The sequence below is a fragment of the Kogia breviceps genome, chromosome 11, assembly GCF_026419965.1.
Source record: "Kogia breviceps isolate mKogBre1 chromosome 11, mKogBre1 haplotype 1, whole genome shotgun sequence".
In the NCBI taxonomy this organism is placed as follows: domain Eukaryota; kingdom Metazoa; phylum Chordata; class Mammalia; order Artiodactyla; family Physeteridae; genus Kogia; species Kogia breviceps.
This window is the reverse complement of record NC_081320.1, coordinates 85319372-85339640: the sequence shown is the minus strand read 5'-3', so window position 1 is coordinate 85339640 and position 20269 is coordinate 85319372. Positions and strand designations below refer to the sequence as shown.

The 20269-nt window shown below is 48.8% G+C and overlaps 2 protein-coding genes across 4 annotated transcripts in view; both read left to right on the top strand.

Annotated features, from left to right (window-relative positions):
- Window positions 1-5321, top strand: part of UBXN2A (UBX domain protein 2A) — a 44655-nt gene extending 39334 nt beyond the window's left edge. The window contains exon 7 of one of the 2 annotated variants that reach the window (XM_067008041.1): window positions 4725-5321. In XM_067008041.1, the coding sequence (XP_066864142.1) occupies window positions 4725-4770 (46 nt within the window). In that variant the 3' untranslated portion in view covers window positions 4771-5321. Of the gene's footprint in view, window positions 1-275; window positions 3624-4724 lie in introns of those variants that run through there. The other variant, XM_059079222.2, reaches the window with a different exon arrangement.
- Window positions 5322-6689: 1368 nt separating this feature from the next.
- MFSD2B (MFSD2 lysolipid transporter B, sphingolipid) lies at window positions 6690-19413 on the top strand. 2 transcript variants are annotated; one of them, XM_067008038.1, is made up of 13 exons: window positions 6690-10022; window positions 11196-11320; window positions 11860-11983; window positions 12299-12377; window positions 12467-12597; window positions 14458-14548; window positions 14665-14786; window positions 15216-15299; window positions 15605-15685; window positions 15916-16025; window positions 16383-16526; window positions 16916-17086; window positions 17905-19413. In XM_067008038.1, exons 2-13 carry the CDS (start codon window positions 11313-11315, stop codon window positions 17927-17929), a joined length of 1170 nt encoding a protein of 389 aa, XP_066864139.1. In that variant the 5' UTR covers window positions 6690-10022; window positions 11196-11312; the 3' UTR covers window positions 17930-19413. The 2 variants fall into 2 exon arrangements, with proteins under 2 accessions (XP_066864139.1, XP_066864140.1); XM_067008039.1 differs by lacking the exons at window positions 12299-12377; window positions 15916-16025; window positions 16916-17086; window positions 17905-19413 and having other exon boundaries at window positions 16383-16495.
- The last annotated feature ends 856 nt before the right edge of the window (window positions 19414-20269 follow it).

Genomic DNA, 20269 nt, shown 5'->3' with positions numbered 1-20269 from the left:
AGTTTCATATGTAGATATTTCAGAATATGTTTCTAAAAAATAGAGACTCAAAAAAATGTAACTATAGTACTCTTGTCACATCTAAGATAAGGAATAGTAATTCCTGACTATTATCAGGGGTGAACCTTTAAAAGATAGCCCAAGTGAGTAGTTATATCATCATAATTTGATTATTTTGTATTAACATAGCTATAGGTATCATCACAAGTTATTACCTTAAATTAGCTAATTCAGGTTTTCATAAAATTATATTAATAGTTTGTGCTATTTTACAGGGTAAGCCACATCAAAGACTTCATTGAAAAATACCAAGGATCTCAAAGAAGTCCTCCCTTTTCCCTGGCAACAGCTCTTCCTTTCCTCAAATTGCTAGATGAAACACTCACACTGGAAGAAGCCAATTTACAGAATGCTGTAATCATTCAGAGACTCAAAAAAACCGCTGAACCTTTTAAAGAACTTTCATAAAATTAATTTTTGATACACTAAGTCGAAAGTTTCCAGAAAAATGATGGTCATAAGTGGACATGCACACCAAAATGAGGAGGAAGTCAGATTTGCTGGGCTTTACACTATTGAACTCCCTCCTGATGAGAAGATTTAAAAATAAGTACAAGTTAGGAAAATAAACTATGACTGGAAACTATATTCAATGAACTTTTCCCAGAAGGCTACTCAGAAAGAAAAATAGACTTATTTTCAAATACCAGTTATTTAACATAAGATATATTAAATAACTATATCATTTAAAATCTTAATACGGTATAAATTAGCAAATATGTTCATAGCATCTTTCATTCAAACATCATTCCCAAACAGCAGTGATTTGTTTAAATGTTAGCTGTCTCAGATTTTTTAAAATAGCAATACATTAAAAAATTATACATGACAGGTTAAAAACATCAGTGCAATTTTTTTATATCTGAGATACAATCAAAAGGCTGGAAGGAACTGCTTTCACCACAGCTATGCTTCAACCTCAGAAGTGCTCCCAATTTGCATTGTCTAATGGCAAGATACACTCAACTATTAACTTGGCAACAGTATCTGGGATGTATTTTCATTTAAGAATAAAATTGTGTAGCTTAGTATGATGTCAGTATCAATCTGCTGACGTACATTTCAACATTTTTGAAACATATAAATTTAAAAGAATTCTTTTTTCTCTAGGAACCGCAGTTTATCCCCTACTTTATTTTCTTTCAAAAATTAGGGGTTTGTTCTTAGTTAACATTTGGAGTGGGCCATTTGTTTGCCACCACTCACGTAGAATCTAATGCTAGTGTTGTCATGTTACTAATTAACATTTTTTAAATGCGTCGTGTAAAGTATGGTTTTCTATTTCATACATCACACAGCCCATTTATATATTAAAGGATTATTTATTACATTCTGATGTCACTGAGGAAAACATGCTAGATTTTTAACTAAAACTGGTTACACTTCAGTATTTCCCAGTCAGATTAAATCCCTTTGCCTGACAATAAGTTTAAGAAGCTTTTTGCAGACGATCTATTGAATCATATTTAAAGTGAAATATACATTGAATGTGCCAAGGAGCTAAGTGGCCATTCCTAGCAGCAGTAATGTTCATAGGGTGCTGCATGTCTGCTGGAAAGAGCAGTTCTCAGACTTTTTGGTCTCAAGGCCTTTTGTTTATGTGGGGTATAAATACTAATATTATATTTTAAATAAAATGTTATAAAATATTCATTAAAAATAATAAACATGTTAATATAAAGAACATATTTAAGAAAAATGTATTTTCCAAAATTTAAAAAGATTTAGTGAGAAACGTGGCATTGTATTTCATTTTTTGCAAATATCTTTACTGTCTGATTTAAAGAAGACAGATGGAATCTTATCTGCTTCTATATGTCTGCTTCTATATGTCTGTCTTTCCATCATGTAGCCTATAGTAAATGCTACTGTACATTCATGAGAAAATGAAAAAAAGCAAATAACATCTTAGTATAATTATGAAAATAGTTTTGACCTTGCAGAACCCTTGTAAGAGCTAATTTTATAAAGCAGTGATTCTCAGGCCTTAATATGTAAGAATCACTTGGGAAGCTTTTCAGAATGCCTATTAACTGCCACCTACCACACATATTTTAACGATTCATTGTATTTGGGATGGGTTCCAGATGTCTACATTTTTAATCTCAAGTAATTCTTAGGTATGTAGTAGGAGAACCAGTCTTCAGGAAATCCTGCACTAAGCTTCCACGTTAACAAAATAAAACCTGCGTGCTGCATCATGGACAGTGCAAGACTCAGCTGAAATCGGACTGTTAGACCTTTAAATTTTATTGTAGTCCATCAGTTTGTTCTTAGACTGTCCTCCCACCCTTTAATTCTGAACTAATCATGAGATAAACCTGTGCTTTATCTTCTGTAAGCACAGCTGAGACAAGGCTGCAACATTTAAATGAGGTTTTTTTTAAAGGCTCAGGGATACCAAAAGGGAAATATACACATAACTAGATGACCTGATTTATAAGATATATCTTAGGTTTGAAGTTCATTTTAAGAATGCTTCCTTTTCTAGCTCTCAGCCTTCTAGGTGGTAGAGGTCTTTTTATCAGGAAGAGAGGGAGAACAAAGGAGAGCCTTTTCCTTTTGTCATTTACCCTCAGAAATGAACAGATATATAATAGAAAATATTTATTGTCTTGTAACGTTTACAGCTGTGGTAGAGTCGTCTCTTTAGTAAAACAAAAATAATGGCATTCTTTAAAAAATGAGGGGATGGTAAAATCAGATATAACGTAAGTCATTGTTAATATATTTTCAAGAATCTGTAAGAAAATGTTTCATATAGGCCTATCATGAGGCATTTTATAATTTTCATTTGCACAAATATAAGTCAATTTTTGATTCTCCATATTTCTATAAAGGTGCTTTCTTGTTGGAAATATTTTTCTTGTACATATAAAAAGGCCTCCTTTGTGGATTTTCCAGTTTATAGTAATAACCAGAAGACACATTAGAGGTTTTCTTGTGTGTACATGCAAAATACACCCCAGTGAGAAGTTCTGTAGGGAAAGACCTGTCATCAGCAAGAACCCTCATTTTTGTAACTGTGAAAACTCTAATTAATGTGGATGATATTCTTAAAGGTTTTCTAAAGTGAGAACCATCTGATAAAGCTTTTTACATTAAAGTTTAAAATTCTAAAGTTGTTAATTAAATATGTAGAATACCCAAAACATGCTGACTTTAGAAAACAAACTGAATTTAGCAAGGGAAGGCAAACTTGAAAATAAAGCCAACATCTTAGATGTGGAATACAATTTGACCTAAGTAGTTGTTTCAAAAGTGGCATCAATCAGTTTAAAACTATTGTTGGGGGTGATATGCAGAAGTACATATCTAATTTTACAGATTCTAATTTATTGGTTAAATTACTATGCATTATCCAGGTTATAAAGGTGATCTTATTTATTTTATATGGTTCTGTCATTCAGAATACTTTTCATTATACTTAATTGTGTTGAAATTATGTATGCATCTATTTCAGTGCCTTAAAGTATTTTGAAAGCAATCTTGCTAATGGTTAAAGAACTGTTGTCTTAAAGATGAAATACTTACTGTTCATTAAAAGGATCAGTGAGATAATTTACATTTGTTTGTTATGAAATAGTTACATATGGATGCATTTGTCATTTTTATTTGGCAAAGTCATTCAGTTTGATAATCAACAAACATTTATTAGGTGCTTTCTGTTTGCCAGGTACTTTAACCAATGTTACTTTCATTTAGTACTCAGAAGTGTTAAGATGTGATATTTTTAGTACTAAGTGGTTGTGTTTATTTCTTACACCATCCTTTGTGTCCTTAGTTGAACTAGCATGAAGACTCCTTAGTAAGATTTACCCCTTTGCTCTTAGTACAAACCATTTAATTTAAACATTGCTCATCACACTGAATCTTCAGATAGAAGTGGCTTATTCAGTAGACTAATATTTGGCTCTTTGTCACTTGATTTAAATATATGTTTTTTGCACAGATAATTCATATTCATTGGAGAAAATTATACAGTTATGCTAAAATGATCTTTAGCTCATCTTTTATTCCACCATTCAGAGATAACCACTAATAACATATAGGTGTGCATCCTTTCAGATGTTTTTAAGTGTATCAGTCTTTAGTTTTGTTTCAAAAGGCAGGCTTCTTGATTATTGTCGGCCTGTTTTATTTATTGAAGTCTATTTGTCTTTAAAAATTGCATTAGGAATATACCATCACTTTAAGCAGAATAGTAACTGTTAGGGAAATAAATGCCTTTTAGTTACATTTCTGTGCAGAAAAGGGAGGAAGGTGTTTTTTGTTTTTTTTTCTGTTGCCCACTTCCCTTCAAAAGTAAAATTGTGGTAGTACATGCAACACAGTATAGTATTGTGAGTGAAGTGTTTCCAAACCTGCTGAAATTGCATATAAAGTGTTGTGTTCAAACCTAAATTATCCAAAGAAACTCATCTTGAGTTTGTTTAGTTAAATATTTAATACATGCATTACCTAGTTATCTTTGCACTATTTGCTAGGGCTGCAATCAAGGAAACTGAAGATACCCATTTTCTAGATTAAGGAATTGAGGCATAGAAAATGGGATGACTTGCTTTATACTGGGTAGTGTATACTTTCAGGTTAGATTTAGCTGTAATAGGAAATCCAAAATAATAATGGCTTACAGAATACATTTTATTTTATTTCCCATGCAGAAGTCCGGAGGGAAGCAGTTCAGAGCTGCTAGATCAAAAGTCATGACTCCAGTATTGTTAATCTGTGGATCTCAGCACCAGTTAACTTGAGGTCTTCAGATAGCCTGTTGGCACCAGCCATCACATTTGCATTTCATCATTTCATCCAGTAGAAGAAGCATATCCATTCCCTTTTTTAAAAAAGCTATTGAGATGTAATTCACATACCTTACAATTCACCCATTTAAAGTATACAACTCAGTGTTTTTTTAGTATATTCGCAGGATTGTGCAGCCATCACAATCTGATTTTAGAACATTTTTATCTCTAAAAGAAACCCCATTTATAGTCTTTCTCCACCCTCAGTTCACACAGCCACATGTCTACATTCTTTCTATAGGTTTATTTGGACATTTCATGTAAGTGGAATCATACAGTATGTGGTCTTTTGTGACTGACTTTTTTCACAACATAATGTTTTCAAGGTTCATCCATGTCGTTTTTATTGCTGAATAATAGTCCATTGTATGAATATTCCTAACATCCTAAATAGCCATTAGTTGATGGATATTTGGGTTGTTTCCACTTTTTAGCTATTAAAAATCGTGCTGCTATGAACATTTGTGTTCAAGTTGTTGCGTGATCATGTTTTCATCTCTGTTACATCCTCAGGAGTGGAATAAATGCTGGGTCATATAATTTCATACTTAACTTTTGAAGAACTGCCAAACGTCTCCGAAGCACCTGCACAGTTTACATGACCACTAGCAATGTATGCTTTTCCACATTCTCCCCAATGCTTGTTACTGTGTTTTTATATAATTATAGCCCTCCTAGTGGAGTGGTATCTTGTAGTTTTGCATTTCCCTAATGACATGAGTATCTTTTCATGTGCTTATTGCCCATTTGTCTATCTTGGAGAAATATCTATTCAAATCCTTCACTGAATTTTTAATTGGGCTGTCTTTTTACTGTTTAGTTTTGAGTTCTTTATATATTCCAGTACAAATCCTTATGATTTGCAAACATTCCTCCCATTCTGTGGGTTGTCTTTTCACTGGTTTGCATAGGTTACAACACAAAGGTTTTCATTTAGATGTAGTCCAACTTATGCTTATGGCGTCCTATCTAAGAAACATTTGTCTAACCCAAGATTATGAAGATATGCTCCTGCTTTCTTCTAAGAGTTTTATAGTTTTAGCCTTTACACGTAGGTCTGTGATGGGTTTTCAGTTAATTTTTGTATGTGATGTGACCCCTTCCCTTTTAAGGACCTTTCTGGGAAATTGCCTACACCACTCAGCTTTTATTCACTGTCCAGGACTTAGTTACATGGCCATACCCATTATCTGTATGAGGCTGGAGAATGTGTATTTCGGGCATCCGGTGTCAATTTTTTAAAGAGGGCTGTAAGCCTACTCAGTCATAGTCTTAGTCTGAGCAGGTCAGTTCTGTTGCTTCGTTTTTCTAATAAACTTGTTTGTCGACTTTCACGAGGATTTAGCAGGCGAGTTTAGCGCGAACGGCCGCTGGCTTTCACTCCCTTGGAGACCTACCCCAAGGAAAACGGTCCCGAGTGACTTGGCCAGCCTTTCCCCCGGCAAATGTGGGCTCTGGCGTTTTTCACTTGGGAAACCGAACCCGCGCGCTTCGCGGCTTCCCTGTTTTCCCGCGCGTTGCCCCCGGGCCGGGGCGCGCCCGCCAGCCCGCCCCTCTTCGTGCCGCGCCCTCTCGGCCCGGGAGCCGCCCGCCCGGCGACAGCGGCCGGGCGATAACACCGAGGGTGACGGCCACAGTGCGCGTGCAGCCGTGCGCCATGGCAGTGTCCCCCGAAGGGACCCCGGCCCCGCCAGTTGAGACGTCGCCGGCCCCGCCGGAAGCGCACACCTTGGAGCCCGGTTCGGTGAGCGCAAAGCGAGGGACGCGAGGGGCGCGAGGGGCGCGGGGGCTGAGCCAGGCGCAGAGCGGGCGCTGGGCCGGAGGGGCCCCGGGGACCTCCGGGCGTCTGGGCGTCGGCCTTCAGCCAGCCCCGGCAAGCCTCCAGGTTGTTGAACTGCCCCTGGTGGGGTTTGATAGTTGAGAGCCGAGAGGCTTGAGGGTGTTCGGGAGCCCCAGAGAGAACAGGATGGGAAACCGAGTCCTAGGCAAGCGAAGTAAGCTGCTGATTCCTTCACCTAGTCAGGCAGGGCCAGGGCCAGTCTAGGGCTCTTGTCCACCGCACTCCAGGTCTTCCCCAGGCCCCCTGCACCCTGGGCAGGCAGGACGTTGAGTGGTGCGTGAGGAGGCTGCCTCCCTTCCCCAGTCTCCGGGCAGGTGCTGCGGGCAGCCACCGCGACCCTCTCAAACCTGGCTTCCTCCAGGCGCCGGGCTCTCCTTGAGGAGACTGCCTCTAGAGATGTCCTTCCTGGCAACCAGGCTCCCAAGTGAGGGTAGTGGGCAGGCGGGAACCTAGGGGCGCCCTCAGCCCCTCGCATCCCCCCTCCGCCCACTGCCTGGATGGGGCTGGGGCGCGTGTCATTCAGGGTGGCTGTGTTGGAGAGGAGTTAGGACGTCTGAACTTTCCTGCTGAGTGCAAAAAGCCACTGCCCGCCCTGTGCTAAACGCGTTCGTTCTGTCTGTGGCTTCAATTCCCTATGCTGACTCAGTGCTTCCTCTCCGGCACCTCGGAGCAAAAGATTGTGTCCTCCAAGAAAGAAAGCAAGATTAAGAGGCCATCTGGGGACTCTCACTTCCCAGGGAAATTTAGAAATTCAGGGTGAGATGAATGGCTAGAGGAGAAACATGGTCCATGAAATGCTAGCATTGAATTCTCATAACAACTCTATGAGGTGTATTATCCCCATTTTAAATGTGAGGAAGTGAAGCTCAGCACACTGAGTCTGAGTATGGGTCACACAGCTAGAAATGGCAGACAGAATGTGCATTCAGATGTGTCGAATTGGTCTAACTCTGCAACTTGATCTCAGTTGACTGTGAAGGGCTTATGATTTAAGTAGGTAAAACTGTCTTCCTCAAGATTCCAAGATTGTATCATATACCTAGTTTCAGCTGGAATGTCTGTTTCAAGTGCCTTCTATGTATCAGAAACTTGATAGGTATGTTTAGTGGGAAACCAGCGTCCCATTATGGAGGGGGCAGGGTGGGGGGAGAGTTATCATGTTGGATTCTGCCTGTTGTTAAGCTTTCTGGAAGTTGAAATAGTGTTCACAAAAATATCAGAAAAGGAGACCACATCCTGCCTCGTGTGTGGGTAGGAAGAGTGCAGAGGACTTGATAAAACCTTATCTGGGAAGACCTTCCTTTCATTTGGGGTGTCTGGCAAGATACAAAAATGGGTGAAGCCATGGTCCTCTCCACTCCCCCTCCCATGCCTGGGCAAAAGATGAAAAAGAAGGATTCCCAGCATCTTTGGAAGAAATAGCACTTTCCACAGTGTCTTCATGGCATTTATTCTTTTAACAAATATATATATTGAGTGTCTATATGCCCAGCATTGTTCTAGGTACTGGGGACATGGTGGTGAATCAAAGTTATATAGTTCATGCTCTCAGAGAGTTTATATGCTGGTGGGGAGAGGCAGGAAATGAATAAGAATATATCCTGGGCTTCCCTGGTGGCGCAGTGGTTAACAGTCCACCTACCGATGCAGGGGACACGGGTTCGTGCCCCGGTCTGGGAGGATCCCACATGCCATGGAGCGGCTGGGCCCATGAGCCATGGCCACTGGGCCTGTGTGTCCGCAGCCTGTGCTCCTCAACAGGAGAGGCCACAGCAGTGAGAGGCCTGCATACCGAAAAAAAAAAAAAAGGAATATATCCTGTAGTAAGTACAATTGAGAGAGAGATTTGGGTGGTCAGGGAAGGCCTCTCTAAAGAGATGACATTTAGGCTTCAGCCTGAATGGCAAGGAGTCAGCTCTTGGCCAGGACGGGGAGGAAGAGCCTTCCAGACAGAAGGGACAGGAAGTGCAAAGGCCCTGAGGCAGCAACAGAAAAGGTCATTTTGAGTAACAAGAAGGAGGAGGCTACCATGGTAGAGGAGAGCTATCTGAAGTGAGGTGGGAAAGGGAGTGGGGGCTGATTGGGTGGGCTCCTGTAGGCAATATGGGAAGGACTTGGAGTTTTATTCAAACTGTAATGGCAAGCTGTTAGAGGGTTTTAAGCAGAGATGAGACACAATCTGATTTATGCTATGAAAAGATCAGTTGGGCTGCTGGACAGAGAGTGGATAGTAGGGAATGAGAGTAGAAGCAGAGAAGCCACTTAGGAGGCTCTCACTGATAGATTAGACAGGGGAATTGGGAAAGAGGAATCAAGGATGACTCCTAGGTTTGTGGCCTGAGCTGCTGAGTGGACATTGGGGCTATTTAATGCAATGGGGACAACAGGGTTAAGAGGTTAAGACAATGGGATGGAAATCAGGAGCTGTGTTTTGACCATGCTAAGCTGAAATGCCTGTTGGGCAACCATGTGGGGCTGTGAGTAGACAGTTTAATTTCAAGTCTGGAGTTCACTGGGTAGCTTAGGGATATATATATAGAGAGAGAGAGAGATACACACACATATATTTGGGGTCATAAGCATTACTTCATTTTAGTGGTGGGTTGGTAAACAGTCTCTCCAGAAAAAAAAAAAAACCTGATTTTTGCTGTTTACTGATTTCTGTGGTGTAAGTACTCTCACCATGGCCGATTTCAGGCTGCCAGTAACCACTGGCTTGCAAAAGTCCCGAATATTTAACAATCAGCTCCCCGAGCCATTGCCTCATTTGCTCATCAGAACATCCCTTGAAGTTGGCAGGAATATCCATTTGACAGATGAGGCTTAGAGAGATAAAGTGATTTATTCAAAGTCCACACAGGAAGCTGGTGGCAAAGTTAGGGGCCTCCTGACCCCCAGTTCACTCTGGCTTGCTGACTTGGAGAATAAAACAAACAGACTGCAGCAGGAAGCACTGTGGGAAAATATAAGGAAGAACTTCCCCCTGGAAATGCTTAGAGGTCATGGTTTAGGATTTTTTTTTTTTTTTCCTTTTTTTGTCTCACTTCCTTTTAAGATGATTTGGGACAAATTAGAACTGAGAGGTCGCTGGAAAAGCCTTCAAGACATAGGGACTTCAGGATGCTTTTGGAAGTCAGAGGGCTGGAGGGAGCTGTTGTGTGTCTGTGGGGGCTTAGCTCCTGTGTCTCCCCCAGGACAGTGGAGCTGGTCGCCTCTCATTCTGTACGAAGGTATGCTACGGCATTGGAGGGGTCCCCAACCAGGTGGCCTCCAGCGCCATAGCCTTTTACCTGCAACTGTTCCTGCTCGATGTGGCACAGGTGAGTGTGGGCAGCAGCCCCGGGTGCCCCCTGCTTCTGTCTTCCTTGGTGTCTGGTCCTTTCACCCCACCTTTACTTCCACCCCCATCATCCTTGGTAGATGGTACTTCTGACCCAAGCCTGAGAAAAAAACCAAATGCTATAGAGGGCAACCTCCTCAGGGATGTTTACTGCAGGCTGTTTGTAGTGGAAAAGTGGGAAACAACATGAATGCCCCAAAATATAGAAGTAGTTGGAAAATAAGTTGGGCTATATCCACATAATGGACTACTGTGTAGTCACTCAAAAGAATGAGTTAGATCTATACCAGTTGACTCAGAAGGATTTCCATGATGCACTGTCAAGTGAGAAAAGTTAGTTTTAGAGAAGAGTATATAAAATGATCCTATTTTAGCAAAACAAAAACGTGCCCCATATATGTGGGTGCATGGGTATATGGATGTGTATATGTCTGTACATGATTAAAGGATGAGCATGGGGAAAGTAAATTCTGGAAGGATATCTGCCAAAGTGTTAATGTTGGCTGTAGGAGGGAATGGTGGAGGATAGAGGGTAAACAAAAAATAACTTTTTAATAAGGTATCCGTCATTTATTTATTTATCTTTCTGTGATTTTTTTAAATGACACTGATATGATCCCATTTGTGTAAAATTATAAATTGCAAATGCACATAAAGAAATGCAGGAAAGGATGATCAAAATGCTCCTAGCAGCTGTGTCAGGATGGTGGGATTTCAGATGAGCTTTGCTCAGTATTTTTCTGTACTGTTTGAATGTGTTTATAATGAGTATATCATTTATGTAATCAGAAAAATCAATAAAACATTTTCATTTTGAAACACAAGGTCTGCCTTTGACTGTCAGCTTCAGTGCACCCTTCTTGCACTGAGCCCTTCAGGGGAGGATCTCTCAAGTCTTCTCTGAAAGTGACCGGGCATAAGTATAACAGGAATGTGCTAGGGTACAGCTATCACTCCCTTCCCCTTCTCTATTGGTGCAGATATGCCCTCGGAGCTTTCTGGATTCCTGTCCTGGGGAAGAGACCAAAAAACCTTTGCACCGTGGCTCTGGCCCCTGCCAGTTTCCCAGATCTTCCTGCTGATGGGCGGCCAGGCCTAGACACCCTCTCTGACTCTGCTGGGCCTTGGCTAGCCCCTCCCCTGTCCCTTTCAGATCCCTGCTGCCCAGGTGTCACTTGTCCTGTTTGGAGGGAAGGTGTCTGGAGCAGCTGCCGACCCTTTGGCTGGGTTCTTCATCAACAGAAGCAGGAGGACAGGGTCTGGACGACTCATGCCCTGGTGAGCAGCCCCATGGTCCTCAGGATCCTGGCACCCACCCCTGGCTTGAGGTCACTGTGTTTGTCACATCTGCTTCTTAGTGGATGGTTAGAGGACAAGTCTGGACAGTAGGTGACAGGAATGGATTGGGTTTGACTGAGTCATGCAGGTGTTCAGAGACCTCTCCCTCACCTGGTGGCACGGAGCTGGACAAACCCTCCAAGAGTCGCAGGCCTGGCCCTGGGGGTCTAGGAGTGCGGCCAGGCTGAGCTGGGTGTCTTGGGAGGTCTCACAGAGAAGATGTGACTTGCCTGTGCCCCCAGCCCCGGGAACAGGGAGTAGCACCACCCAGCCACTAAGTGCCCCAGCCCCTACTCCTGGCTGCCTCCTCGCCCTCGGCCACCTCGTGCCCTCCATGGCTCCCACCCCGAGAGCCCCAGCCCAGGGCTTCTCCAGGGCCCGAGAGCTTGAACCCAGAGGGGTGAGGTTGCTCCAGGCCCACCCTTTGCGTCCTCTGTCCTGGTGCCGCGGGGCACTCCACCTGGGCTGTGCTTCCATAGGGTGCTGGGCTGCACGCCGTTCATTGCCTTGGCCTCCTTCTTCCTGTGGTTCCTGCCCCCCTTCACCAGCCTGCGCGGCCTCTGGTACACCGCCCTCTACTGCCTGTTCCAGGCCCTGGCCACGGTAAGCAGGTGGCCCCCTTCCTCGGCCTGGACTCCTGGAACCCCAGTGCTGGCTGGAGGCCCCTCTGAAGTGTGTGTGTGCTGGGGGTAGGGGTCCAGGTCCCCACTGCCCACCTGCTTACCAGGTGGCCACCGACCATTAGCTTTTCTCGTGGGCTCTAGGCCGGGTGCCCCTCCTGTCCCTCAGCCCCTAACTCCGGGTTGAGGGGATCAGTGGGGACGTGCCAGCCTGGCGCAGGCCTGGCCTCGGGAAGCTGCTGGCCTGGGTTGGCAGTCTGGCGGCAGGAGCCATCCTAAGCTCTGCCCGGTGCCCCAGTTCTTCCAGGTGCCCTACACGGCACTGACCATGCTCTTGACATCCAGCCCCAGGGAGCGGGACTCGGCCACCGTGTACCGTGAGTGCAGGCAGGCGTGGGGTGCGTGGGGTGGGATGGCTCTGCCCCTGGCCCCACGAGCTGTCACCTTGCCCCACGCTGTGTCCCAGGGATGACCTTGGAGATGGCAGGGACGCTGATGGGAGCCACTGTCCACGGACTCATCGTGTCTGGTGCCCACGGGTCCCACAGGTGCAAGGAGACTGTGCTCCCAGGACAAGTGGCCGTCTCCCCCAACGCGGTGAGTGCCCAGGCTACCCAGACCCACTGGGACCCCCGCTTCGGGATCACTTCTTTCTTCCAGGGCCGTTTCTCCCCCAGGTCTCTTCATGGTTGTTTGGGGGCTCAGCTCTGCACACCATGCCCTCTCATTCCTTCCCTGCTCCTGTAGCTGAGCCCATGCCGTCCATCCTCCCTGCTAAATCTGCTTCTGCTGGGCGCCTTCTAAACATGGAGTCAAACAACAGATCAGCAGGCCATCTGGAGGGGAGGAGGCGGACCCCAGAGAAGGGACAGGGGTGGGGAAGGGCCACAGGCAGGGACAGGGGAGAGAGACAGCAGAACGGTTTGGTGTCCTGGCAGAGCTCTGGGCAAAACCTGACCTTTGACCAGTCCTACCCATCCCTGAACGGGTGACTGCCAACGCCAACCCCACCCGCAGTGTGAAAGGGTTAGTACCCCTTCCTGTCTCCTCAAAGCAGGTCCCTTTTCAGCAATTAGGGGACGTGCATCTATTTATCCATCAGGTTCATCTTCTATCCCCCGCCCCCAGCCCTTTCTCCTTAAGCAAATGACATCACTCACCTCCACCATTTGGGAATTAATGGTAATGAGAATAATACCACCAACACCCATGGTTCATCACCCGAAAGAAAACATTACAGTGAAGTCCTTGTGTACCCACCCATCCCCAGACCCATCTGTAGCCCAGCTACAGAATTTGCCTGAGTACAGTGCAAAGTGAAGCTGTAGAGCCCCAGAGAGAGCGGGGAAGTCAGTTTTCCCTTCCCATGGCCTACTGCCCCAATCTAGGGATTGCCCGAATCAGGGCTGGGGAGAGACTCTGCCCAGTTGCCCTCAAACCCCATCATGGTGCTGTGAGCCTGGGATCAGAGGGGTTGCGACCTGCAGATTTACCCTCCCCGCTTCCATGCCTAGGCCCCACTGAGGCCTCTACAAGTGCCCTCCCCAAAGCTACTGGGTCACTGTCTGGGTGAGGGTGGAAAAGAGGGTGGCAGTGGCCTTGGGTTGGGGAGCAGGACGCCGGGCGGGGCCTGGGATGTCAAGAAGTAGGGAGCAGGAGGCTGAGAAACGCCCCCTCCCCCCGGGGAGGCGGAGCCTCGCGTGAGTCAAGGCGACAAGCATTCAGGTGCCTCTTGGCAGTTCCAGCTCTGTTGTTCCATCGACTTCACTTACAAAACACACATTCATAGATAAAATCATCACAAATTTCAAGACAGCAGAGCATTAACTCCCAAGTGCAGTGCCTTCTGAATGTGGGACCCTGTGCAACTGTGCTGGATCCACACTGGTGAAGCCCTGCCCATCTCCCTCTTTCTTCCCCCACCAAAGGCAACCCCTATCCTGAACTGGGTGACCTGCTCCCATGCATGCCTTAAATGTATTTTATTACATATGTGTCTTCCTCTGAATGCTAGGTAGCACCGTCCTGGTTTTGACATTCATCTGCGTCATCATGCATCACACTGTCTGCTCTTGGATCTGTCTCCCCACCCACTCCAAGCCCCTTATTGTGGATGCACAGGATCACTTATTCATCACCGTAACCCCAGGGTCTAGCACGCAGAAATCAGCCCCGATAAACGTTTGCTTAAGAAAAAGAGAGAGAGAGGCGAAGGGGGCTTAGACCCGTGGTGGCATGGCTGCCGCAGGAGGCAGAGGGTCAGTAGAAGGACCACTCTGGGCCCTTAGAGCTCCCTCTCCTGCTGGACTGGTTGGGAGGAGGGGCAGCCAGCACCCTTGGGCTTGGACTGAGCGTCCCTCGGCTCCCACTGGGAGGTGCTCCTGCCCGGCTCCTGGCTATCCCCACCTCCGTGGGTTGGAGACATCACCCCCACTGAAGTTCTGTCCTGTCCCACAGACTCGTCTCTACTCCATTGCAGCCACTGTGATTGCTGTGACTTACCCCGTGTGCAGTAGTTTGCTCTGCCTGGGGGTGAAGGAGCGACCAGGTAGGTGCGGGGTGCAGGCAGAGTGTGGGAAGCAGAAGCTGCGGCCGGGCTCCTCTTGGGCGTGGGTTTTGGTTTTGAACTCCACCAAGCCAAGATGTCCCCTTCCTGTGTTGCAGATGCCTCTGCCCGAGCCTCTGGCCAGGGCCTGAGCTTCCTGTCTGGGCTGCGTCTCACAGTCCGGCACCCGCCCTACCTGAATCTGGTCATCTCCTTCCTGTTCATCTCTGCAGCCGTTCAGGTACCTCTGGCCAGGCTGATCCCCACTGGCTTGGCTCTGGCCATACTGACCCTGCGTAGGTTCAGGTGTCTCTCGTCCCCACCGCACCAGAGAGAAACCAGTGGCTGGCAAGCAGCTGGTGAGGCTGGTGCTGGGAGGAGAGAAACCTGCTTAGAGCTTGTGGGGCTGGGGAGGGTCGGGGCCCAGACATCCGGAAGCTGACGCTGTCTGGGGTGGTTCTCCGCTGTGCCGGGGAGTGGGACTAGGAATGGCGTTTATACCTGTGTCAGGGATAAGCGTCCTTCGTTGGGGAGGGTACTGCGTGATGGCGGCAGGAACCGGACGCTTGAGGTCCCAAAGGGGAGGCCAGACTTGAGACCTTGGCCTTGCCCTTGACTTCCACGTTTCTGCCATTTCCCATACACGCCCACTTCCTGTCGACCTCCTCAGGTGGAGCAGAGCTACCTGGTCCTGTTCTGTGCACACGCCTCCCGGCTACATGACCATGTGCAGAGCCTGGTGCTAACCATCCTGGTGAGGGGACCTGGGGTGGTAGAGGCAAGGGAGCTCGGGGGCCTGAGTTGGCGATGTGTGACCCTTGACATGACACACGTGGCCAGACTTCCGGTGGTCAGTGTTCTGGACTCTGCTGTGGTCTTGGTCACCTGCATTTCAGCAGAGGGTGGAATTGGGGCCAGGGTCATAAAGTTTCACAGCCACTGTTTCCAACCAGGGGGCAAGGTCAATGTCGAGCGTCCCTCCTAAAAGTCAGGGCTTTGAGGGCCTGGCAGAGGCACAGGCGGTGTGTCCTGGGCTGTGATGATTCTGTCTGCTCACAGGTCTCGGCAGTGCTGAGCACCCCGATGTGGGAGTGGGTTCTGCAGCGATTTGGGAAGAGGATGTCGGCCTTCGGGATCTTTGTGAGTGAGGCAGGAAGCAAGGCCTGGAGGGATTTGGGGGTGGGGGCGGTGACCTTGGAGCCTGAGCCTCCTGGGGGCCGGCAGGGCCGCGTCTATATTCACCGTGTGCTCAGTGCCTAGCACGGGGCCGGGCACAGGGGGTCATCAGTAGAGCGGTGAGTGTGTGAATCAAAGAGCAGTTGAGCAGGGGGTGCAGGTGGAGGGCGCAGCTAGTGTGTCTGTCTCCCTAGGGGATGGTGCCATTTGCAATCCTGTTGGCTGCTGTGCCCACAGCCCCCGTAGCGTACGTCGTGGCTTTGGTGTCTGGCGTGAGCATCGCTGTGTCCTTGCTGCTACCCTGGTAGGCTGGGTGAAGGGAGATGGGAGTGGGAGCCTCACATCCTTCCTACTGGGTATCCCTCCTTCACATCAACCTGCTGACCCAGGCCCCTGTGCACAGGCTGCGCTGGGGAGGCGCTCTCCCCTCGCGGGAGATGGAGGCTGCCAGCGCCATCTGTGGAACCCTCCTGAAAGAGCGCCAGGTGGCAGGAATGGTGGACAGCTGTGTGTTGGGGAAATATTGCCTGACTCTCTGTGGGCTGGTCCTGGGCAGCGGGGACCCAGGGGTGAATCTGACTCTCTCTCTGTCCCCAGAGAGCTCCCAGGCTGGTGGCTGTCGAGGGGATAAAAGGGATAATTCTGCAGCCCCCTCCCCCAGGTCCATGCTTCCAGATGTGGTGGATGAATTCCAGCTGCAGCACCAGCACGGCCCAGGGCTGGAGACCATCTTCTACTCATCCTATGTCTTCTTCACCAAGCTTTCAGGTGCAGGCGCCCTGGGCATCTCCACTCTCAGCCTGGAGTGAGTCACAGAGCTGGGCTGTAGCAGAGGCGCAAAAGACTAGAGGCGTGGGAAGCAAAGGGCAGAGTCCCCCACCTTAGCCAGTCAGGGGTCACCTGTGGGTCCGGAGGGCGTGTGGAAACCTCCACCCTAGCTTTCTCTGTGCACCTGACTGGGAGGGGCCCTTCTTGGTGGCTATACCCCTTCTGAAGCCTCTGCTTCCCACATTCTCGGCTTTCTCTGAACCCCTCCCTGGTCTGTGCGTTCCCTCACACTCCCGTCCCCCATAGTTAGGCTGATCTGGCCAGGAAACTATCCAAGTTTCAGGATAGCGTGGTGGGTGGGCACTGGGGACCCGTCCGTCAGGAAGCCGGGCTCTGAGCTGGATGCATGGGATGGTGTTTCCCCAGCTTTGCGGGGTATGAGTCAGGAGCCTGCAAGCAGGCGGAGCAGGTAGTGGTGACCCTCAAAGTCCTCATCGGTGCCGTGCCCGCCTGCATGATCCTCATCGGCCTGTGCATCCTCATGGTCGGTCCCACTCCAAAGGTGCCAAGTCGGAACAGCTCCCGCTCCCTTGGGAGGTAGGCACCTCTCACACACGGGTACGCACAGGAGGGCTGCCCACGCCCGGGAGGCATGCAGATGTGCAGGGCTCTCATTTGGTCATCTCCACCTGATGCCCCACAAGCATGGCAGTCAGTCTTAATGGGCCCCAGACCGAATTTGTCGTCTTCCCCAATCGCTGCTCCTGCTGCGCCCTGGTCCCAGCGAACAGCACGGCCCTCCAGCCTGGGAGCCGAGGCCTGGGAGCCGCCTTCCTCTCCCGCCCGCAGGCCGCACTGAGCAGCTCTCTCTGCCCTCGCTCTCCCCCCGCGGACCGCCGGTCCCACTTGTCCGTGGGTGAGCTGCTCCCTGTCTGGCTTTCGCAGTAGACTGTGGGGACCTGGAAAGCTGGGTCTGTTTTCTTCATTTTTGTGTCCCAAGAGCTCAGCCCAGAGCCTGAGGCCAAGCAGGCGCTGCAGTATCAACACGTCTGGTCCAGCAGACGTTCACGAGCCTTGTCCACGTTTTTGCCGACGCTCACGTGTTTACACACACGAGTCTGTGTAGATACAGAGGACCACGCACGATAGGCAGGAAGTGGCTTTGTCACGGGTCCCTCACCGCTTGCTGTGGACGGCCTGGGACTCCAGCCCAGCTTACTGAGATCATGCGCTACACTTGGGGAATAACACGTGGATGGGGAACTGCTTGGTGGGACTCCGAAGAACAGGGTTTTAGCTTCATTCACAGGGCTGAGGAGGGGAGGAGTTGCCAGAGAGACACGGAGCAGCCACTGACACTTCCACGGGACCCCACCCACCTCATTCTTCCCTTTGGCTTCTTCCCTTTCCGACAGGAGGACCAGCTACAGCCTCGCTTGAATTTGGGACTCCTGTGAGCTGGAACGGCAGGAGCAGCGTCTTCTGGGCTCCAAGTCCCCCTTTCTTCTCAGCCCTTCGGCACCCCTGCTTCACAGTTTACACACGACCCGTCTTTTCGCCTGGGATATGGTGTCTTCGGTGACTCTCCTGAAGGGAGTGGCCTGGGCTCCAGGACCCCCGCCTGTCATGTCTTGCCTGGTGACTGCAGGACATCTCAGATAGGCCTGTGCCCCTGACTACCCAGCTCCAGGCAACCTGTGACCGGGAAAGCATACCAGTAGCAACTATTCCTGGAAAAAGGAAGCCCCTACCAGCCTGGTCTGCAGACTTCCTGTGGGAGCACCAGGCCCACCAACCTGCTTGGACGGCAAAGCTACCTCACAGGACAGACACACAGAACTCGTTTCCCCTGATGTTCCACTGGATGTCTGAGAGAGGCTGACAGCACGTGAGTGGGCAGAGTGGGGACAGGTGGACATGCTGGGATGTCCAATTAGGAGAGAGACAGATGCAGCGAGGCCAGCAGACCCCAGAGGGAGCGATGGGGCCAGTGGTGGGGATAGACTGAGCAGGGCATGAGGTGTTTCTTTCCCTTTGTACAGCTAAGTTGATGACACTGTTTCTAGAAGTGGACACTGACTGATATTGAGCCACCAAAGATCCATCATTTTTATGAACAAAAGTTATTTTTGTGGAAATATTTTTCTGAAAGTTTATCTTTTTTTTTTTTCTGGCTGTGCCTCACCACATGCGGGATCTTAGTTCCCTGACCAGGGATGGAACCCGTGCCCCCTGCAGTGGAAGTGCGGAGTCTTAACCACTGGATGGCCAGGGAAGTCCCCTGAAAGTTTATCTTATAAAAGCACAGGAAGCACTGTTTTCCAGAGGCCATGTCTTTGGGGAAGAAAGATCCACTGAGATTTATTTTTGCAGAAACAAATTAAAGGGTTTATCTTCTACTGAGTCTGTAAAATTTCCCTGTGGCCAGCCTTCTCATCCCACCTCCTGGGAAAGCCCTGTCCCGAGGAGGGAAGGGGAGGGTGCCTGATGCCACTGAAACTGGCTATGGCCCATCAGCCATATGTCCCAGAGTCTGCATTTCCTCAGACCAGAAATGCCGTGTGGGAGGTGGGTCCCTTCCTTCCTTTGGAAGAGAAAAAAAGTTGAGACTCGATAGTGGCCTGGTGGCTCATGTGGGTTTGGGGCCTGGGGAAGAGTTGAGGAACCTGTGGGGACCCTGATGCCCCAGCAACTCCTCCTAGAGAAGCCCAGATACCTCAAGGAAGACCAGGAGGTGCAGACCTGCCCCCGACATTTCTCCCAGCACCCAGCTCAGTCCCCTCCTGAGCCCACTGCCCAGGGCTTGGCCCCCTTCCACTTCCTCTTTCGACCTCTGGCTGCCTCTTAGGTGTGAGATTAGGTGCGAGGTCTAAGACGGCCAGAGCTCAGACACACTCAGGCAGGATGTGCTCCTCACAGCTTAAAGTGTCAGCTTCCTCTACAAATGCTATAGCACAAGAAGGAACCTGGGGCTTCCCTGGTGGCGCAGTGGTTGAGAGTCCGCCTGCCGATGCAGGGGACATGGGTTCGTGCCCCGGTCCGGGAAGATCCCACATGCCGCGGAGCGGCTGGGCCCCGTGAGCCATGGCCGCTGAGCCTGCGCGTCTGGAGCCTGTGCTCCGCAACGGGAGAGGCCGCAACAGTGAGAGGCCCGCGTACCGCAAAAAACAAAACAAAACATAAACCTGACCTCAGAGAGAGAGTGCAGAGTGTGACCCAGTCTGTCTGATACCTGAACTTTCTGGGCCTGTGACATTGACATGGGCATCTGATCCTTGAGGTCACAGGGCTCCAGAGAAAGAGCTCGGCTCGGTCTCTTTTCCTTGTCCATCTGACCGATTCAGGAAGGGGCTGACAGGAAGCTCTGCTCATCCCCCGCCGTGCACAGGCACACACACCAAACACATACCTCACGCACTGCACACTCACACACACCCATACACGCACACATACAGAACAGTTTCTTAACGCTGGAAAATCACTGGCCCTGTGGAGAGAGTACCTGGTACGACCGAAGGCCAGGTAGTTTCTACCATGTTATGTTATGCTGGGCTTTGGAAACCTGGGCGACGCAGGTGGGAGCAGAAGCTTGTGCCACATCTTATGTTACCTATACTGTTTCCTGGGAGTGCAGAGTCTCAAGGGTCAGAGCTCCACCGTACAAAGACAGCTGCAGGGGGCCACCTCCGGGGGTTCGGGGTTAGCTCTCGGAGACAGGAGGTAATCATGGGCTGGCCAAAAGGTATTATTCCATTTCTTCTTCATAGCAGCCCTATGAAG

Bases quoted from the DNA above. Each gene is read 5' to 3' on its own strand.
- MFSD2B (XM_067008038.1), top strand. The intron at 14,549-14,664 runs GTAGGTGCGGGG...CCTGTGTTGCAG, and splicing joins GGGGGTGAAGGAGCGACCAG to ATGCCTCTGCCCGAGCCTCT. The intron at 16,527-16,915 runs GTGAGTCACAGA...GTGTTTCCCCAG, and splicing joins ATCTCCACTCTCAGCCTGGA to CTTTGCGGGGTATGAGTCAG.